Source organism: Falco biarmicus, chromosome 3 (assembly GCF_023638135.1).
Source record: "Falco biarmicus isolate bFalBia1 chromosome 3, bFalBia1.pri, whole genome shotgun sequence".
Taxonomy (NCBI): domain Eukaryota; kingdom Metazoa; phylum Chordata; class Aves; order Falconiformes; family Falconidae; genus Falco; species Falco biarmicus.
This window is the reverse complement of record NC_079290.1, coordinates 68354806-68373142: the sequence shown is the minus strand read 5'-3', so window position 1 is coordinate 68373142 and position 18337 is coordinate 68354806. Positions and strand designations below refer to the sequence as shown.

At 45.9% G+C, this 18337-nt stretch overlaps 1 protein-coding gene across 1 annotated transcript; it reads left to right on the top strand.

Moving 5' to 3' along the window:
- The first annotated feature begins 936 nt into the window (after positions 1–936).
- DIPK1C (divergent protein kinase domain 1C) lies at positions 937–17918 on the top strand. Its single transcript, XM_056333725.1, has 4 exons — positions 937–1229; positions 6542–7219; positions 11023–11187; positions 11923–17918. The coding sequence occupies exons 1-4, from the start codon at positions 1047–1049 to the stop codon at positions 12136–12138; spliced, it is 1242 nt and encodes a 413-aa protein (XP_056189700.1). The 5' UTR covers positions 937–1046; the 3' UTR covers positions 12139–17918.
- Positions 17919–18337: the final 419 nt, after the last annotated feature.

Sequence of the window (18337 nt, the reverse complement as noted above, 5' to 3'; positions counted from 1 at the left end):
AATGCAGTGGGCTAGACAGAGACAGTGAACATCTGCACCTGGACTGAGGAGAGGATGCCAGGACCTTGCTTGCTGCACAGGAACAATCATCTGGGTCTTTGACCCCTGAGAAACATCACTGAGGTCAAACATATTAGAAGTGTCCCATGGAGCTGGCCCCTCCCTCCTCACGGAGGGACATCGCAGCATATACTCCGGCTGCCAGCAGGCAGGGAGACAATTTATGGTCCCCAGCATCCCTGGACCCAGTACACCTGCCCTGTTGTGGCAGCGTACGCAACGTGGCGGCTCCGCTGGCTTCTCCACTGGCTGCCGAGGGATCCGGGACATGGGGGTGCCGTGCAGGAGCCACCCCATACCCCCGCGGCCGGGCGGGGGGGCTGTGGGAGCTGCTGGGGGGTCCAGGGGTGACCCACCATGGGGGGCCTGGGGGCGTGTTAGTGGACGGGCACCGAGTCGCTTCTCTCTCTTCCTCCTTTACCCCCTGGGCGGATAAAACCGGAGAGGTTGCTCCTGGGTTTTATTTACGGGAGGGGAAGGTTTCAGCAGACGGGGCCGCCCGCCGGAGCAGCAGCTGCCTCCCCCAGAGCGCCGGGCCGCCACCCGGGGGGGGGGACACGGGTCCGGCGGCCGCCCCCATCGCCCTTCATCACCCCTTTACTCTCGGGTGGGAAACTCAGGGGGAAGGAGGGGGGGGCGCGGGTAGAAGCCGCCAAGTGGCGGCAGGGGCCGCTTGGCACCGGGGGAGCGGACAAAAGCCGGCGGAACTACGTGGCTTCCATTCAAAAGGGGCGCTGGGGGCTCCGCCAGGGCAGCGCCGGCCCGGCGAGGGGGCGGCGGCGGGGGCGGGGGCGGGAGGGGGCCGGTGCGGCGGCGGCGGGCAGCCCGGCGGCGGGGCGGGGGGAGGCGGCGGGCGTGTGGCGATGGGCGCCGGCGGGGAGCGGGACAGGCGTGCGGCGGGGGGGAGCGCGGCGGCCCCGGTCGCCGCCGTTCGCTCGGGGCCGCAGCGGCTGAAGCGGCCGCGCCAGCCCAGCCCGGGCGCGACGATGAGGGGCATCGCGGGCTTCAAGCGGCTGCGGCTCAAAATCTGGCGGCGATGCACCGTGGCGCTCCTCCTCCTCTGGGCTGCCTGCTGGGTGGTGGTGAGCGCCCTGCTCTTCCTCCTCCACAGGAGCGTCTTCTCCGAGCGCTGCACGGACGAGAAAAGCCACCGGATCCTGGCGAGGCTGGTACGTGCCCCGGCGGGACGCGGGGCATCCCTCGGGGGCTGCCCGGCAGGACGAGGCGCCCGCAGTCCCTCAGGGCTGGCGTCCCCCGGGCAGCTCCGGCCCGGCCCCGTCCGCCGGAGGTGCCGCATCCCCGGCGCGGTCCCGGAGCGCCCCGGCGGGCGGGGGGACGGGAGCTGCCCGCCCCGCTCCGCCGCTGCCCCGCTCCCCCCCCGGGCTCGGGCAGGTGCCGGCAGCGGGCGGTCCCGGCGTGGCGGCGGGGGCGCTTCCCCGGCGTTTGGGAAGGGGCAGCTCGGCATCCCGCACGCTCCGGAGCCGGGGGAAGCCTTCCTCCAGCTTGTCTTTTTTGTTTGTTTATTTTTCCGTTCTTGTTTTTGTTTAGCCGAAAAGGTGTTTGTACAAAAGCCGTCTTTCAGAAATGCCACGCAGCTTGTAACGCCTCCTTTACGGCTGGCAGGGGCTGGCATTTAGGATGCAGTTACTCAAAATTCGAGAAAGGATTTGCAAATACTCATTAAAATCTCCCTTAAAAAAAAAAAAAGAAGAAGAAACAGATTTAGAATTGTGTCGGAAACACTTCGAGAAGAGGAGCAGCGTGGGTTAATGCTTGAAGTTTAATTTTGTTTCTTCATTGAGGTGTTTGTAGTGCCAATGTTCAGGTGGGAAAGGAGGAGTGCTAATGGAAATTCGATAATCTATTACTGCAGCAAGCAAAAACTTACTGTAGATTTTCCCTAAATTCTGTATAATAAAGGAAGAGAAACTATAGGGCAGTGGTCCTGACACCCTGTTTTTAATGGCAATGAGAGCTAGTTTCTTTACCTCAGCAGTCAGCTTGAAGTACAGCTGAGCTCAGGATTGCAGCTGGAGTAACAAGCCCTGCCTGCTCTGTATGGGGCTGGCAGGAGCACAGAGGTGCGGAGTTGCAAGGAGCTGCCAAGCCGAGGGAGATCCAGGCCCTTGCCATCACACTCTACCAGTAAACAGACGGAGGGAGACTTCTTGTTGTTCTTCAGTTTGGAGAGCATAGGGCATGACGAACGCCCAGGCCGGGATCAGGTCTCAGACACAAGCTTGGAAAGTTGTCTCTGGTACTGTGTGGTAGCTCAGCTTTCAGATCCTCCTTCCAGAGGAAGAGTGGCTGAGATCGCTGTGCCCATCTGTTTCTGTAGGTGAGTCTGCAATAGTATCATTCAGGTTTGTAAGCGACAGTTTTCCCAGATGACATTAGAAAAAGATTGTCCTTTTAGTGGAACGATTAGAAAATAAGCTTATCTTCATCAGCCCTGAAATAAGTCTCCATACATCTTCTGAGAATGGCATGAGTTTTGCAGTTATGGAAAGTGCAATTGATCTACAAGACAAATAATCTGATAGTTTGAGTCTCATGCCTTTTATTAAGCAAAATCCAATTTCTGATAAAAAAATATTTTACTAATCATCTGTCATGCTTTCAGTAGGATATAATATGAGATATTTTAAGCAAGAGGGTAAAAATTACATGGTTGTATACCCTTGCGAGTGATATTTCTGAAGATTTCCTTCTTCCGAGTGAAATATATGTCTGTGCAGATGCGTGCAACTCTCAAAGAAACCACTAACTCTTTCCTAATGCTGGTCTCATCTTCATTTACACTGAACACACCTACCTCATAGCAATCAATTTCTGTTTTCTCTGGATAAATCAATTAATTTTGATGCCTTCCAGAACCTTGCGCAGTATTGCATTTACACAGGAGAATTACTTGATAACAAGGCAGGACTCAGTCTCAGGCCTGATCTACACAAAAGTGGTGGTGGTACACAGTAAGTTATTTGAATTTATATAAATCCTTAGCGTGGTTTACATGACTTTAAACTTTTACATTAATTTAAATCCTGCTTTTTGAACTTAAAAGTCTAGTAAGGATATAAAAAATTATGTAGCTAGTTTTAAACACACAAATGAGCAAGTCCAAATCATGCTTGTGTTTGCATTTTTGTGTTGTATGGCTGCTTTTCTACAAGGCTTTTGGCTTAGTATCACTTTCATATTTTACTTTTAAAAGCCTGGCACTTGGTGCCATTCAAAGGGCACTCACTAGATAGATTTAAAACTGTCTCATCGACAGATCTCAAAATGCAGTCATTAAGACAAGGATGGCGGTGTGGAGAACCATTTCTGGCAGATTTCTTTGGGGAATTGTTTCTTCTTTTTATTGGCAGTCATTGCTATGATACAAAATCTTGTATGGTGAAGTTTGCAGTTAGCGCAAAGACTCCTTGGTTGGTAAATAATAAACAGACCATCTTTTCATGGCAGGGTAATCTGAATCACCTGGTTAAATGTTTTCAGTCCACCAAAATATGTTTTAATATGGTAAAATGCAAGCTAGTACACTGGGGAGCACAAGAGTACAAGCTATGCCAATAGGATGGAAGACTGTCTTGTAAAAGTCTATGACTTTGGAAAGTATGTAGGGATCAGATAATTGCTTCAACATGAACTACCAGTGCAGACTGTACCTAAAAGATCTATATTATCTCTGAATGTCTCCAAAAATTAGGATTTTTGGATCTAGATCCAAATCTAGATCCCTCCTAGAGTTAGAGAAGGGCTGTTGGCTGTCTTCGCAGCACTGGACAACAGCATTCAGTTCTGATGTCTGTCTTTCTAAGGCTGGTGGAGGGGAAGATGGAGAGGAGAAACAGAGAGGGAATAAAAACACAAATATCATCTGTGGGCTGAAAAAATAAGGATTATAGTGGGAGGGCTGTGGAGCTAAGCTTTACTTAGTGTACTATGCTTATGGCAAATGCAAAACACTAAAAGCTGGAATAATGGAGGTGGGGGTGGCGAGTATGTGAAGGTGCAGTCACTCTTTGCTGACCTTCTAGGTCATAATGAACAGGAAACTGAGAAGATTTTTAAAGCCATGGAGTGACTCACAGCTCACTACTTTCTGTGAGGAGAGAGGGACACCTTGAAAATTGTTCAAACTTCTTGATTGCTTACTTGAGGAAGCAGTTTTGAAATTCTTGCTTGCTTTAGTGACCAGTAGAGAAGGGTACTTCTGGAAGGCTGATCTGTGTTTCATTACGGAGAGACAGGGAACTCCTTGGTCAAGTCCTCTTTCACAGATCCCAGCTTGCAAATCACTGCGCAAATTCAGCATAAGAAGAATCCAATTCAGAGACCATTTGTCAGACACCAGGTTAATAATCACAGTTCTATGGGTTCCACTGGAACAGCGGACAAGTCCTAAACAGCAGCCAGGTTAAAAAGTGACTCACCTCCTATGTCTAGGAAATGTAAATGAGACTGCTTTTTCCACAACTACTTTTTCTCAATAATGCCATTAAGAATGACGTGATGGCAATACAAGAAAATAAGCTCCATGTTTGACTACAGGTCTTCTGGGTGTGTGTTCTTCTAGATGCAGGAGGTCCATGTATACAGACTGTCTAAGAGCAAACTTGGTGGACCACAGTAGAATTGTCCACATGTGGACCCAATTACAGGACTAAGTTCTATATTCTCTTACTGTAGCAGAAGAAGAGCTAGGTTGTGGTCATCTCAACAGGAGATCAATGATTTTAAATGTGACTAGGCTTACGCTCCAAAGAACCCCCCCAAAATTCCTTCTGTTTTTAATCATCTTTCTAAAATCGCTTAGAGTTCCAGATGCCAAGAACTGTTAAAATGCTTCTGTTAAGAAAATTAAATTTCCTACTTAGATAGGGAGAATAAATGTGTATTACATTCATAGGATTAGCTTTTCAAAGCATTGATCTGCATGCTCTAAAGTCTGTGGACAGCCCGGTGAGTCTGCTTGGCCATCCTGATGTGGCTGCGGTTGCAGTGTGCGTTTCACACGTGTACATCACCCTGGACTCAGGGTCAGAATGCTCATGCTAGAGTTTGCCCACCTGGCTCTCCTTGCTGGCATTGAATGTTCTCACGCGGGCTCTGAGAACATCAGAGTATAAATAAATTTTATGCCCATCTGAACTGCCCTCAGTGGGCTATTTTAGTCAGTTTATCACTGTTCCTGGATTTTGGACTTAATCCTCCACCCATTCCTCAGTGTGCTGTTTAAGTTTGGACTCTGAATGTTGCCTGGCATCAGAAGATATTCCTCTGGTGCACACCTTAGACACCGTCCTAATAAAATATATCACCTGCATTTTATGATCGTGTTTCTTGTGTGTGTAACAGCAAGTCACAACTGAGGTGGGGCTCAGGCAGCCGTTGCAAGTACTCCACATGCAGGGGGAGCTGCCAACTTGATTAAATGAAGGTTCAAATGCCAGAAAGCAATGAAGAAGGCTGAGACCTCCTCCCAGATGTTTGGCTTTCAACATCAGCACAGTCTATTCCCCTTTCACCAGAGACCTCTGATCATCCCCTCTACTGATTCGCCCAAAGCAGTCCCTGCAGCTGCACTTCTGAATGCCCATAGGAATGTATTGATTGCCTACACTTTTGGAAGTGATGGTATGGAAACAATTATGGGTTGAGGGAAGGACTGATGGGGGAATCCTTGCAGTTCTTATACGAATTTGTAGTAACCACTTAACTATGAAGCAGCAGTTCCCATGTTTCCACAGGCTGTTTTTTTCCCCAATTTAAAAAAATATTTAAGCAATTGATATTAAAATGTCATTTTTGATAATTATATATAAGAACTGAAAAGTCATTTTGTCTTACAGCATTTACATATTTTAAAATTCTGAAATTTCTTGGTCCAAGAGGCATTGAGCACAACCTCTGTTTCCTGGTAGTGCAGAAGTAGGTTCTTACAGCTCCATTCAGCGCATGTGGAGTGCAAGGCTGAAACTTGCAGGCCTGTGGAAGGTCCCCGCAATCAATCTGCCCATGGGTTTTCCTGTAGCTTAAGTGGGGATGTCAAAGTTATGCTGCCCTGAACCTTCCAGAGATCCTGCATTACACTGCAAGTTATCTCCTGTGCCTTAGGGTGTTACAGCCCAGAATCTTAACATAGCACAGCCAACTGTGTTCAAAGCTTGTCTCACTGAATTCATGTGTCAAGAATTTAAGAGTAGCAGGTCATCTGGTCCATTTCCTTGCCCCCCAAAGGCCTGTCCTTTACCATCCCAAGAATCCCAGTTTTGAGGCAAGACTCCGCCTAGTGAAAGTTCTCTAGAGACTTCTTCTGAAAAAAACATCTGATCAGTTGTACAAGGTGTGTGCTTGCAGTACCATGACTACTGCAGACCTCTCGAGCTTAGGACCGTTGCTGATTGCTTGCCTTTCTTCTCTGTGGTCTGTGGGTGTATGGTCCTGCTATGAATTTTCTACTCTTTCACTCCAGTGTCTTGACTACAGCAGCGGAGCCCTGACTGGCGACCTCTGTGAAGACCTGTGTGTGGCACAGAAGCTGGTGTACAAACACTGCCTTTACTATGACAGAGGTAAGAAGGTTATCCAGGCTGACTGGAGAGGCCAGCCCATCATCCTGAAATCCAAAAAGGAAATCTTCTCCAGCTACCAGCATCTCAGTATGCTGGAGGAGGTGGAAACAGAGGATTTTCCTGAAACAGAGCTTCTGCTGATGGTAGCCTTGGAGGTCAAAAATGTCCTGGGGCTGGAACTATCTAACAATACCATGGGGCCCCTCTGGATGAGGAAGAAGGGACCACATTGGAAAGCACAGGTGGCCAGCATGTGGTCCTTGCTCCAGCAGGAAGAATATATCTACTTCAGTTTGCTGCAGGACTTCAGCAAACACGTGCTGCGAATTATTGGCTCTTGTGGACACTTTTATGCTGTGGAGTATCTCACAGCTGGACATGCCTGGCACAAAACTCTTTTTCCCTTGGAAAATGTGGTTGGTCTCTCCCTTGCTGGCCACAGAAGCAGGGTGAAAGCCATCACTGACATTGCACTCAGCTTTCTGGACATGGTGCAGCATTTTGACAATGACTTCTCTCACCGACTTCACCTGTGTGACATCAAACCAGAAAACTTCGCTATCAGGCACGATCTTACAGTAAGTTGGGTCTTTGGGGGGGCGTTACAGCAATTTGAGGTCAAATTCTAGTCTGAAAATGGCTGTGTAAAAACGACACTTCCCTCCTCATACAACTTTTGGCTAAGTTTTTGCAAAACTGATGCATTTACAAGCGTTGGGAGATTCTCTACTGTTTTTCCCCTTTGTAATATGTGCAGCCACATTTCAAAGCACTAATCCTGCTGCTCGTTTTGAGGACTGCTTGCTTAGTTCTGATTTATTTCACCTCCTTAAAGGCATCAGTACCGACAGGGTCCCCTGGATGTAGTGAGGGATACCTCCTGAAAGCAAGGAGATCTCAAAAGCTGTAAGTGAAGCTGCAATTTGAGTCACAGCAACTATTTCTGGTAGTGATGCTGAAAGGAAAACCTGTTTGAATTTCAAAACTGAATTGTCTGGCCTGATACAAGGGGAACTCACCACATCCCAACACACACATTTATGCTGCAGTGTTCAGCTTATCTGGTCTGGAAGCCATCCAAGGACAGTGACATGAAACTCCCTGGTAGTGTTACACTCTGACTTTTCATTGTACAGCTGTAACTCAGACCTGAATAGCTCTGCATGTTTTATAACGTAGCCGACGTAGCCGAGCACCACATTGCTGCATGTATCTTGCATTCATTCTGCGGGCAGAAATTCCACTGGTTTTGGTGGGAATTGTGTGTACAGACTGGAGACACTGTGCAGTAGTGTTTTAACCAGGCTCACAATTTGCAGTGACATCAGTGGAGTTTCTGCACTCTGAGTAGATGTAAAGCATTTCCAGGGGCTTTAATGCGGTTTCCAGTACTCACTGAGTGTTAATATAACACTCACATCTTCAGAGTACTAGGCAAACATTGCCTAGACATTTAGCCATTAAAAGCAATTAAAGTGCTTCCCCTTCACCCTTCCCTTCCCTCCCGTTGTTTATTCAGGTGCAATACAGCAGCTGAACAGGGAATGGGTGAGGAGCTACAGCAAGTAACTAAAACAAACGTACCAGTATTTAGGCAGTGAGGTATGGCAGGGATTCCTGGAGGCGTTGCCCATCTTTTTCAGTTATGCAGAGCTGTGACTGCGTGGGGCTGAGCACACACCAGAGCATCTGTTTTACAGCCTACTTACAGGAAAAGAGTGTTCATTTAGGAAAAGAGAAAGAATATTGGCTACGTCTTCCCTTATGAGTCCTGGTGAGGCTTACCTCTCCGGGATCCTGTGACTTCTGGGGTCCAAAGAGACGACAGTCACCTTCTAGTAAAGGAAAGCAATTTAGTATTTTCTAGGAGAACTAATTAAGAAAAAGAAGTTGTTGCTTACACATGGACTTCCTAGTTGTATATTACTTACAGCTCATTGGTATCGCCTGTTATCACTGCACTGGGCTGGGAGGCAGGAGGTACACACAGTCAGAAAGCTGCAGGGTGGCAAGGATGTGGACCGGGACAGGGATGGGAGAGGGAGAGCTTCTGGTCGGTGAAGAAGGAAGGAGAGTGACAAGCAGAAACTCTATGTGGTTTTACGAACCAGTGCCAGAACGGCGCACAGCAAGGCAGCCTCTTTTTTGTCCATTATGTTTGTTTTAAGCAATTTTTTCACTTGCTTGTTTTTTGTGCTCTGTATAGGATAATATATATAAGCACCCATAATAGTACCACTGTTCCTCAGCCCAGTAACGAGACTGCTAATGCCCAAAGAAATGTGCTGGAGAACAACAGTTTTACTTTGAGGATTGTTTTCAAATGGTTGGGGTAAGCCTCCAGCTCTCACTCCAGCCTTCACATGGTGTTCCTGCAGCACAGAGGGGAGAGATCACTGCCTGGTAGATCATCCACGGGAATTTTAAGCTGTGATGGAGATACATAAGGTGCAGAGTGGGAAGGATGTCTGGGTAAATATACAGCGCTCTGGGACAACTTCCTCTTTTACCAGCACCTCAGAGAGAACTAGAAAGATTACAGCACCTTAAACATGACTCTAAATCGGGTCAGGAGCCAAGTCGGGTCCTTCCTGTGTTTCCTTAGGTACCCTCCTTTGTTACCATCATAACAAACCCCACCAAAATGTAGCTGTTCACAGGTAGAGTGTCACCCAGATCCATCATCACAGGATCTGGCTGGATGCCCACACATTTTTATAACAGATTAACTTCAGTGAAACCACTGAACCCTTTGGCAGCCACACATTTGGGAACCAGGGCTGTTTTTCCTAGCGGAGCAATCGATCAGGTTGTCAAAGGTGCTCAGCGCTGGCAGAGACCCTACCCGGGAGCTGATGCAGCAACCCTAGGACCAGGGAAACCCTGCACCACTTTTACTGTCTCTTCTGCAAAGAAGCAAACAGGAAAACTGCAGAAAGCTTAAAAAGAAGAAAAGAAAAAGAATTTGCCTGTCCAAACGTGTGAAATTCCTTAGGCTACATCATCATCATCAAGCTCTCCAAGAAGCTTAAAAATACTTGAGTTTTTAAGCTATGCCTCATCTTTTAAAGATTTTTCCCTGGGGAAAAAGGAGTAGAATAAAATGAAGATTAGACCATGTTCTTTCTTTTGACTGTGGAAGGTTTATTTGGCCTTCTACCAGACCAGACATCTTTAGTTCCTGGGGTTGATCCAGCTGCTGCTCCAGCCACACAGTTCAGCTTCCCTGTTATTTGGGAGGTCAACTCTTAAAAATGAGACTATCGTTTGAGCCCAAGTAACTCTGCTTTGCCCTGGTCCCAGATGTTTCCCTCTGTGGAAACGTGTGTCAGCCTCAAGGGAGCATCTCTGACCCTGGCTGTCAAGCGTTAAGTGCAGCTCTGAATGTACACTGATTGCTGCATCCATCACGCTGAAAGCAGGCTTCGTTCACTGTGGTCACCCACAGTCTGTCTCATGTCAACCAGCTGCCATCTCGTAGCTGGCTCCCTTTTTTCCCCTGTTTATTGCTGTGATTGTTTTAAGTGAAGTATTCATGGGTGGAGTGACACTGGCAGAAACTGAGACTACAGCCCTTAGCCCCCAGAGCGGTCTCAAACCCAGCACGGGCAGCAGCTCTGCAGACCTCTTTGTGCTGCGTGGTCACTGTTTTGCAAGCCTTGTGTCAGGGTGAAAACTGACTGATCCCTCCAGTCCTTGCTTTTTCAGCTGAAACCAGCTGCTGGCTGGACTCTGTTATGGACCGTATTTCTGGACAGGCAGAACAAGAACTATGCACAATAAATGAGTCAAACCATAGCAAACAGGACAGTCCCAACTCTCAACAATCTCAGGGATCTCTTTCTACAGCTGAAAAGGCTCAAACCCTCTGAATGCGATGGCAGGTTTGCAGGAGCTGTACCAGGCGCAGGTAATTCTGCACATCCCACTGCTCCTCTCCACAGTGGTGAAGTTAGGGGTTTAGTCTGAATGGCAAATTGTGAAATGATACCATCTGGCTTGTGGATAATTTTGCACCATCATATAATTAAAAGGTTGGGGTGCCATCTGCATACGCTGCAACAGCAAGTAAATCAATCCTCAAGCTGGATAGTTCCGGTTTAAGGCAAGTCATTCCAGCTGACCTCAGGGACGCATCTTGTCCACAAATAATCCCCTTTCCTTGTGTAATAAGCATTGGCTGGTTTTGTTTAAAAAGTGGTGTTTATAAGACAAGTGCAGCTCAGTTAAGTGAAATAAAGCCCTTTCATTGTGATGCCAGTTCCCCACTGGCAGATGCTCTCAGCACAGCATTTCCAAAAGCGAGCAGCAAAGAACGCTTGCTCAGCCCTGTCCCACTGGCTGTGCTGTGCCAGATCTCATGGATTGTTTTGATCCACAGGTGGTGGCCATTGATGTGGATATGGCCTTTTTTGAACCCAAAATGAGGGACATCCTCGAACAGAACTGCACGGGAGATGAAGATTGTAATTTTTTTGATTGCTTTTCAAAATGCAATCTGAAAATCAGAAAATGTGGAGCACAGAGAGCCAATAACAACTTGCAAGTGAGTAGACACAGCTGCCTTATGCATCCATTTCTTGTAAAATCACATTGACTATAAAATGCATAGTATGTACTAGGAGTCTGTGAGATGAAGACAGACAGGTTTTTAAATGTGGCCACATTTCAGTGCCAGTTCCTGTTCAGAAGTCCCATCCTGGGGCACGCAAATCGATCTTTATATTCACTAGTGTTTCCTTGCCGTGTTTCTGTGCAGCTGTTAGCCCAATGCCTCAGACAGGAGAGTGAAGGAAGCAGGGGCAGGGGATCGGCATTACTGTCTCTACTAATGGTGAAGTCAGGGCTGTTCACGTGTGAGCAGCAAGGGGGGCTGTGGCTGCGGCGCTCCACTCTACAGATATAGTACGCGGATGTAGTGGAAAGGGGAGTCCCCGGGGTTCTTGTCCCTGGGATGCGGTGTCTTATAGCTCACCTGGCTTGTGCTGGTGGGAGGCACTAGTGCAGCAGAGAGGCTGGGGGAGTACAGCCTGATGGCCTTTTGCCTGCTTCTCCCACCCCCTCACCTTCATCACTTGTGCAGAAGCGCAAGAGCAGCCTGAGAAGAAGGGAATTTCTCAGCTAGAGTGTGGCTTCTGTGGATGCTCCTTTTCTATACCGTCCTCTTTGGATGGCTAGAGGCATTTTGGGTTCCGATGACATTTCAATAGTCCTAGAGAAGCAGCAGGGCCTTAGCTGTACCTCCTGAAAGACAACAATCTGCTCTTTTTCCTTTCCTCAGGTAATTTGTGACAAAATATTCCGGCGCTGGTTTTCCCCAAATCTCAGAGGACCGTTGGTTTCCCTCCCCCTGCAGCTGCAGCTGCAGAAGGCTGTGCAGGAGTGTGCCGAGCCGGGGCACATGGACGCTGCCGGGCACCAGAGGACTCTGAAATCGCTCTCTGAGTTATACCACCTGCTTCAGGTCACTCAGCGAGAACTGCAAACGACAGAGTAGGTGCAAAAGGCAGAACTGCAAAGGCCATATCTAGCCACTGCTAAGGGATGCTGTATGTGAGGCAGCCTGTGTTTTCTTTCTCGCTCTTCCATCCCTCTTACCCATTGTATTACACTTACAGCAGAGAGATTGTTTTTCTTCTATGCAAATGAAATTCACAGCTGCAGCTGCAGCAGGTACTGTTAATATCCTTTCAAGCGTGAAATCGTTTTACATTACCTGGACGCTGTTCTTGCTTATTTTCCTGAGCTAGCGCTAGCCCTCTCCATCAGCATTCAGCGCATCATTTGCTTACCAAGAGCTGTAGTCACTGCTCAGGTAGCATCCGTCTGAGTGCAGTGATCAGAGTGAGGATGCATTTACAGAAGAAAAGTGTAAGTGCAGCAAAACTAACATCAATGATTAAAATAGTGGGTGAGTCGGTGTGGATAAGTACGTGCATGGAGTTTGTTTTAATGTCTCTGTAGAATGAGTTTTTTTTAAAGCAGGGACAGAATGCTCTGTGTGATAAAACAGTCTCAAATATGTAAATGTATCGCCACATGAGTGAAGAGCTGCTGTACAAAGCGGTCCTGTCTGATGTCACCAAATGCATTTTCTCTGGTGTGTTGCATTACCTGTGCTGTAGCTAACTTTCTGGGGACAAATGATGTGAAGGTACTTAGGACTTTTCTAGAACAATATAATTGTACCCTTGTTGAGTTCCCATGAGGGTACTCACATTCTGCAGTGGAGAGGTATGAATAGTGCTACTGAATTTTCCCATGTGAACAAGCCCTCAGGCACTGGTACATCAGAGCACTTCGTAAGAAACACTCTTTTGCCAGAGAGCAGAATTACCCAGGAATGCCAACAATCTGTTCTTTGCACTAAACAGAACAATATCCAGACTGGAGGTTTTTTACACGATATTTTTTTAATGGACAAAAGGAAATTTTTCATAAGGATTCATTATCTTGCAATCACTTACATAAATAAAGATCCCTAGATTAAGTTAAAATCATTAACTTTGCATTTCAAATGTGTGTAGCTGTGGCTGGAGAATCTAACACATGGGTTCAGAAGAGATCACATGTGTTCAGGCCCAATCCTGAAGACATTAAAACCCCCTCAAACAGAAAAACTAGCAGCGTGTGCCAGCCCTCAGCTCAGAAGGACTCTTCAATATTAAGACTGACAATACTGGTTTGTGTGTGTGAAACACATAACAACACCTAATCTTTTTCGTCTTTATAGCCCTCAGCCTTATGACAGCCCTGAAGCCTGTGAGCACTAATTATACACAAACTTTCCATTTCTGGAGTGGTTCTTCAAAGTGATGTTAAAGACTGCCTGTGACCACAAAAATGTGAGCTGCTTAGGAGACCTTGACACAACCAAAACTAGCTCAGGTTTTCAGACTAGGCTAAGTTTTTTTAGTATTTCTTGCAATAAACTACTGTAATTTTAAGAATAACTCAAACCCTCAAGAAGCTCATAGCAAGGCCAAGGTCAGCTGCCTTGGTTGGGGCTGTACTGAAGACAAGCTGGTGGCAAGATGGAGCTACAGCTTAGGAGCTCCTGGCTGGTAAAGCTGCGCTCAGTCCATGCTTCTCTGACCAGGGAGACAGACAATGTTTCAATACTTTAAGATCACCCTTTGCAAAAGCAGGAAGGCAAAGCAGAATAAGAAGAGAGCCAAATTCTAGAGCTAGCCTTGTCACAAAGTTGTGAAATTTATAGAGGAAAAAATAATTAAGGGTAGAATCACGTAATGATAAAGTGTTGGGGACAGGTAAAATATCAGAGGAAAAAGAGATGAAGGAGAAATAGGAAAAATGAAGTAAAAAAGTATGGCCCATTTTGTGAAAACGAGATTTATGGTATAAGACTGAATAAACTGGCATTTAGTCTGAGGAAGAAGAGACTGGAGCCAAACACTGGTGGAATGTCACTCTTCTCAGAAGGTCCTTCTCCTTGGCAGGATTTAGGAAGGGAAGCTGCCTTTGACACGTTTCTCCAAACCCCTCAGGGCCTGGCTGCAGCCATCTCCACCTGGCAGGGACCTCCTTCCCCACACTACACACTTTTCCAGGTCATTAGGTTTCACTTCTTTTCAGGATACAGAAAACAATCCTCACAAACCTCTCAAGAGTGACACAAATGGGTTATTTGTACTTGGCTGGGCTGTGAGGCTGAGTATAAATGATGCAGCCAGCTTGGTACACTTTCACTGGTGAGTGAAAGGACAAGGAGAACCTGACAGGCTGTGTGAACACAGGGCTTGATTCTTCACTACCCACCAGGTGCTTTGTAAAATCACTCAAACATGGGAAATGGGAGAGAAAAGTGAAATATTCTCATTTATTTAGCACAGGTACCAATGACCAGAACAGGAATGAAACAGTAGTTGTGCCTTTATCTCCCTGTGACAGAAAGAAAAGAAAATGGAGACATTGGTTTGTTGCCATTTACCTTAAGGAGGCAAGTGCAAACTGCAATGATTTGAGCCTGTATTATTTTATGCTTATAGTTGTTTTTGGTGGAAATACCTATACAGGTGTTTGACAAGGAGAACCGGGCTCGCATGGCCTAGTGCTCCTTCCAACAAAGCCCTTTTCATACTGCCTTGGCAGTACTGCCACCAAAAATAGCCCTGGCATAGAGATACCCAGCTGGCACATACTGCAGGGGGCACGGCCAGGTCAGGCGGGTACTGAATGAGCACCCTGTGTGCTGCTGAACGTGGGCTGTTGGCACTGCTTGTTGCACCACAACAGCCAGCAGTGATAGCTGGCAAATTCTGCAGGGAAGATTTTCTGGGCTATGGTCAGAAAATGAAAAGTTGTCCAAAATGATATCATGCACTACAAGAGTTGTTTGGTTGTTTTATTTGTAAACACCAAAACTCTCCATATAAGAAGCTCTGAAGTCATTTTTGAAAATGTCTAACCTACTCAGTTTTGACAGTTCCTATCTGGAAAAATTTGCAAATTATTATCTTAATTTTAGTTAATTCATATTGAGGTTTGCAAAGCAAAAAGAGAAAGGTTGAAATGAATCACAATTTAAAAACCAGTGTTCTGTCTGGTCTATGCAGTGAAGATTGTTAGTACCTTCAGTATTTTCTGATGTTTACTTTTCATCCTGATTCAGATGAAACTTTGTGAAAACTCAAAATCTTTTGCAGAGTTTTTTTCATCTAGCCCCAGTGGTCAGATTCAGAAAACAGGAGGTCCAGATACAGTCTTAGAAGGCACCTTTGCTTCCCACTTAATTTCTGCACGCTGGTTGTGCTGTTAACTTGGGCTGCAGTGGTTTCTGCTTGGTTTCTCTCACTCCGAGGTATCTCCAAAGCACCTGCCTACTGGCATCCCTGTTTGGTATCTAGTTCACTGCAGCTCTGCAAAATCACAGGCTACATAAGATTCTTCACACTGTTCATCCCCTCCATATAAAAGATGACTCCTCTTATACAGGTTCACTAATAGCATTTGGCTGCCCTGGGAATGGCCAGTTAATCCAAGAATCTGTTCCCATTCAAATGGTCTCAGCCCCATCTGTTTGCTCAGTCAGTCTGTCCCTGAATCGTTTTTATAAAAGTGGCACTATCTCTTGATTCATTCTACCACTTGCTGCATTAGTGCCTTGCTCAGCAACTTTCTTCCCACATTTATGACTCTCTGTGAAACAGGAACGGCACTAAGATATTGTTTATTCCTTCTTTCCATCTTGGTTAGCAGCACATGCTTCAGCTCTGCAATAATCCAGATACACTGTCTGTTCCCACATTTTACAAGAGGTGAGTCCAGTTGGAGGTCTGCTTCATAATCTTTAGGAAAGATAAATTTAACTCTTTCCTCAAGATTTCCACAGAACAACTACTTCTGAAATGTAGATTTTTTTCTCCAGTTGGCGTTTTATACTCTGCAAAAACATCCGCAAGCAACAGTCCTGCACTAGGGTCATTGTGAAACAGAGCAAAACTCCATGCCCCAGAGGACTGACATGGTCTCCCTTGTGTTTTGAGGTTGGCTTAATGGTGGCTACCCTGGAACAGCAGGTCATTGCTATAGACACAGTTTTTCATAGAGAGAGCAATACTCCCTAGTGTAAATTCATGGACCCCCTCCACTGAGGGCATTCAGATTCATTGCTGGAGGCTGGCTAACAACAGGTGTTTGGGACTGGGAGAGAAGAGAGAGGAGGGTTTGCTTTCTTTTAATTAGACATGCTGACTGAACAAAACACTTCCTACAGGTGAAAAATGGGATCACAAACTTGAAGGAACTAGGGACTCCTCACTGGTTTTTGGTTTTTTTTTCCATTGTTAAAAAGTGTAGACCCAAGATGCCCTATTTATTTTTTATGAAGTTTTTAAAAAAATTAAAAATTAAAGAAGCCACATACCTTGTTGCCTGTCTTTCAGCAGAGCATATTGTTGTATGTAATGGGCAGGAAGGTGATAAATTGCAGCTTTTAATTAGTACCAGCCTGTAACATTGGAGCCTTGTGGTTGTAATATCAGTTTACACGACTGGACAACCAATGTAAAAACGCCTGCATCCGTGGAAGCACACCGTCAGGTTGGCCATCTCGGCAGATGCTCTTGGGAGCCTGGTGCAGGTGCACGAGGAAATCCCTCTGTCAGGGCTGACCTGCAGTGAGCCCAAGCAATAAGCAGAGTCACTCTGCAGGAGCCTCGGTCACTGCCACGGTCCTGGATCCTTGATGAAAACAGGAGAAAGGCTGCTAGGCTTTCAGTAGCAGGAAAAGGCAGCAACATGCAGACAGGGAAAGAATGAGTTGCTTGGAAGAATGAAAATCCAGGACAACTGAACTCAGAACTGAAGCTAGTAAGAAACCCTGTACTGAAAAATCAGAGACTGTCAATAAATTGATTGGGGGAAAAAGTCCTGAACACTTCTGTTGTAGTTCTCTCAAATAAAAAAACCCTCAAAAAACAGAACAGCAGCACGGGGGATATAGTGCAGGCATCTCCAAAGCCGTTTGTGTTATGTGCCTAAGGATCTGTTAAGTAGACTGTGGAGCTGTGCAACAGCATCTGCAGCCTAAAGGGTAGACAGAATAACAGAATTTAGCAAAAGCTTTTAGAACTCCTATTTACATAAATGCAGAAAACTGCCCTAATTAGTAACAGCCCATGTCAACCAAAAAAAGGACAAAAGAGTGCTTTTCTCCATAAAAATGTTATGTTTATAAATTAAAGTATGGCAAAATGTTGAAATCCCTGAAAGGCTACGATCCATAATCCTGTGGTTTGTTTAAAGTTTTGGTCCTGCAGGCTTGGGCCCCTCAGCAGCAGAGTGATTGCTGAGCCCCTTTAAACTCCGTGATTATTGATGCCTTCTGCAATATACTTTGAGCTCCTTTTTCTGCAGACTGGAGGGGCTTTTTCCTACACTACAAATGGGCCTAAGTGGTGACGGCAGCCAGAAGGATGTGCATATGATCCAGTGCATAATCACTTCCACAAGCATCTGCTGCTAGTGCTTTCAGGATACACGTAATCCAAGCTGGAGAATATTCTGAATACCTCTCCTTTTCCCTTGCTGGTTCCTTAGCGGTTTGCTTGTAGCTAGTTAGAAACAGAATTTCCCATCCTGCTTAAATTGGTTATAATCTCTCCAAGATTCATGCTATGGCAGGAAAAGACCAAACTGCATCGAGTTCAGGATGGGTTCATTCTCTTAAAGCTACGACATGCAAAGCTGCTGGAAAGAACAGAGGTTAATTTTTGTTTCTAAAGAAGAGGTTCTTTGGCTAAATTTAAGCAGCTGAAAAAAATCAATGTTTCCACCAATATCCCATGTACATTTGTGAATTAACATTTGTCTGTATTTGCATTATTTAAAGCCCTCTGCTTCTTTCCCATTCAAAAGAAAATAAAAAAAGCAGGCGTTTACTACTCCAAATTTCACAGGTATGTTAATTAATTCTTTCCCATTTCTAAGTCAGACATTTTGCGTTGTTATCTTTGTCATTAGGAAATAGATATTTTCCATTATCCCAAGAAAGTGAATGTCTGGAAAAATACGTTTTTAAATTTTTCTCTTGTTCAAGTCTTATTAAGCACCATTCTAATCTTGCAGAGAGTTATCAGTGGCTAAGTATTTATTACATGATCCAGGGCTCAATTAATGGGCTCAGTGTCTAACAATAACTAAGTAAATATCCATGTAATTACAGAATTTCACTT

Bases quoted from the DNA above. Each gene is read 5' to 3' on its own strand.
- DIPK1C (XM_056333725.1), top strand. From the start codon at position 1,047: ATGAGGGGCATCGCGGGCTTCAAGCGGCTGCGGCTCAAAATCTGGCGG. The intron at 7,220-11,022 runs GTAAGTTGGGTC...TTTGATCCACAG, and splicing joins CTATCAGGCACGATCTTACA to GTGGTGGCCATTGATGTGGA. The intron at 11,188-11,922 runs GTGAGTAGACAC...TCCTTTCCTCAG, and splicing joins GAGCCAATAACAACTTGCAA to GTAATTTGTGACAAAATATT.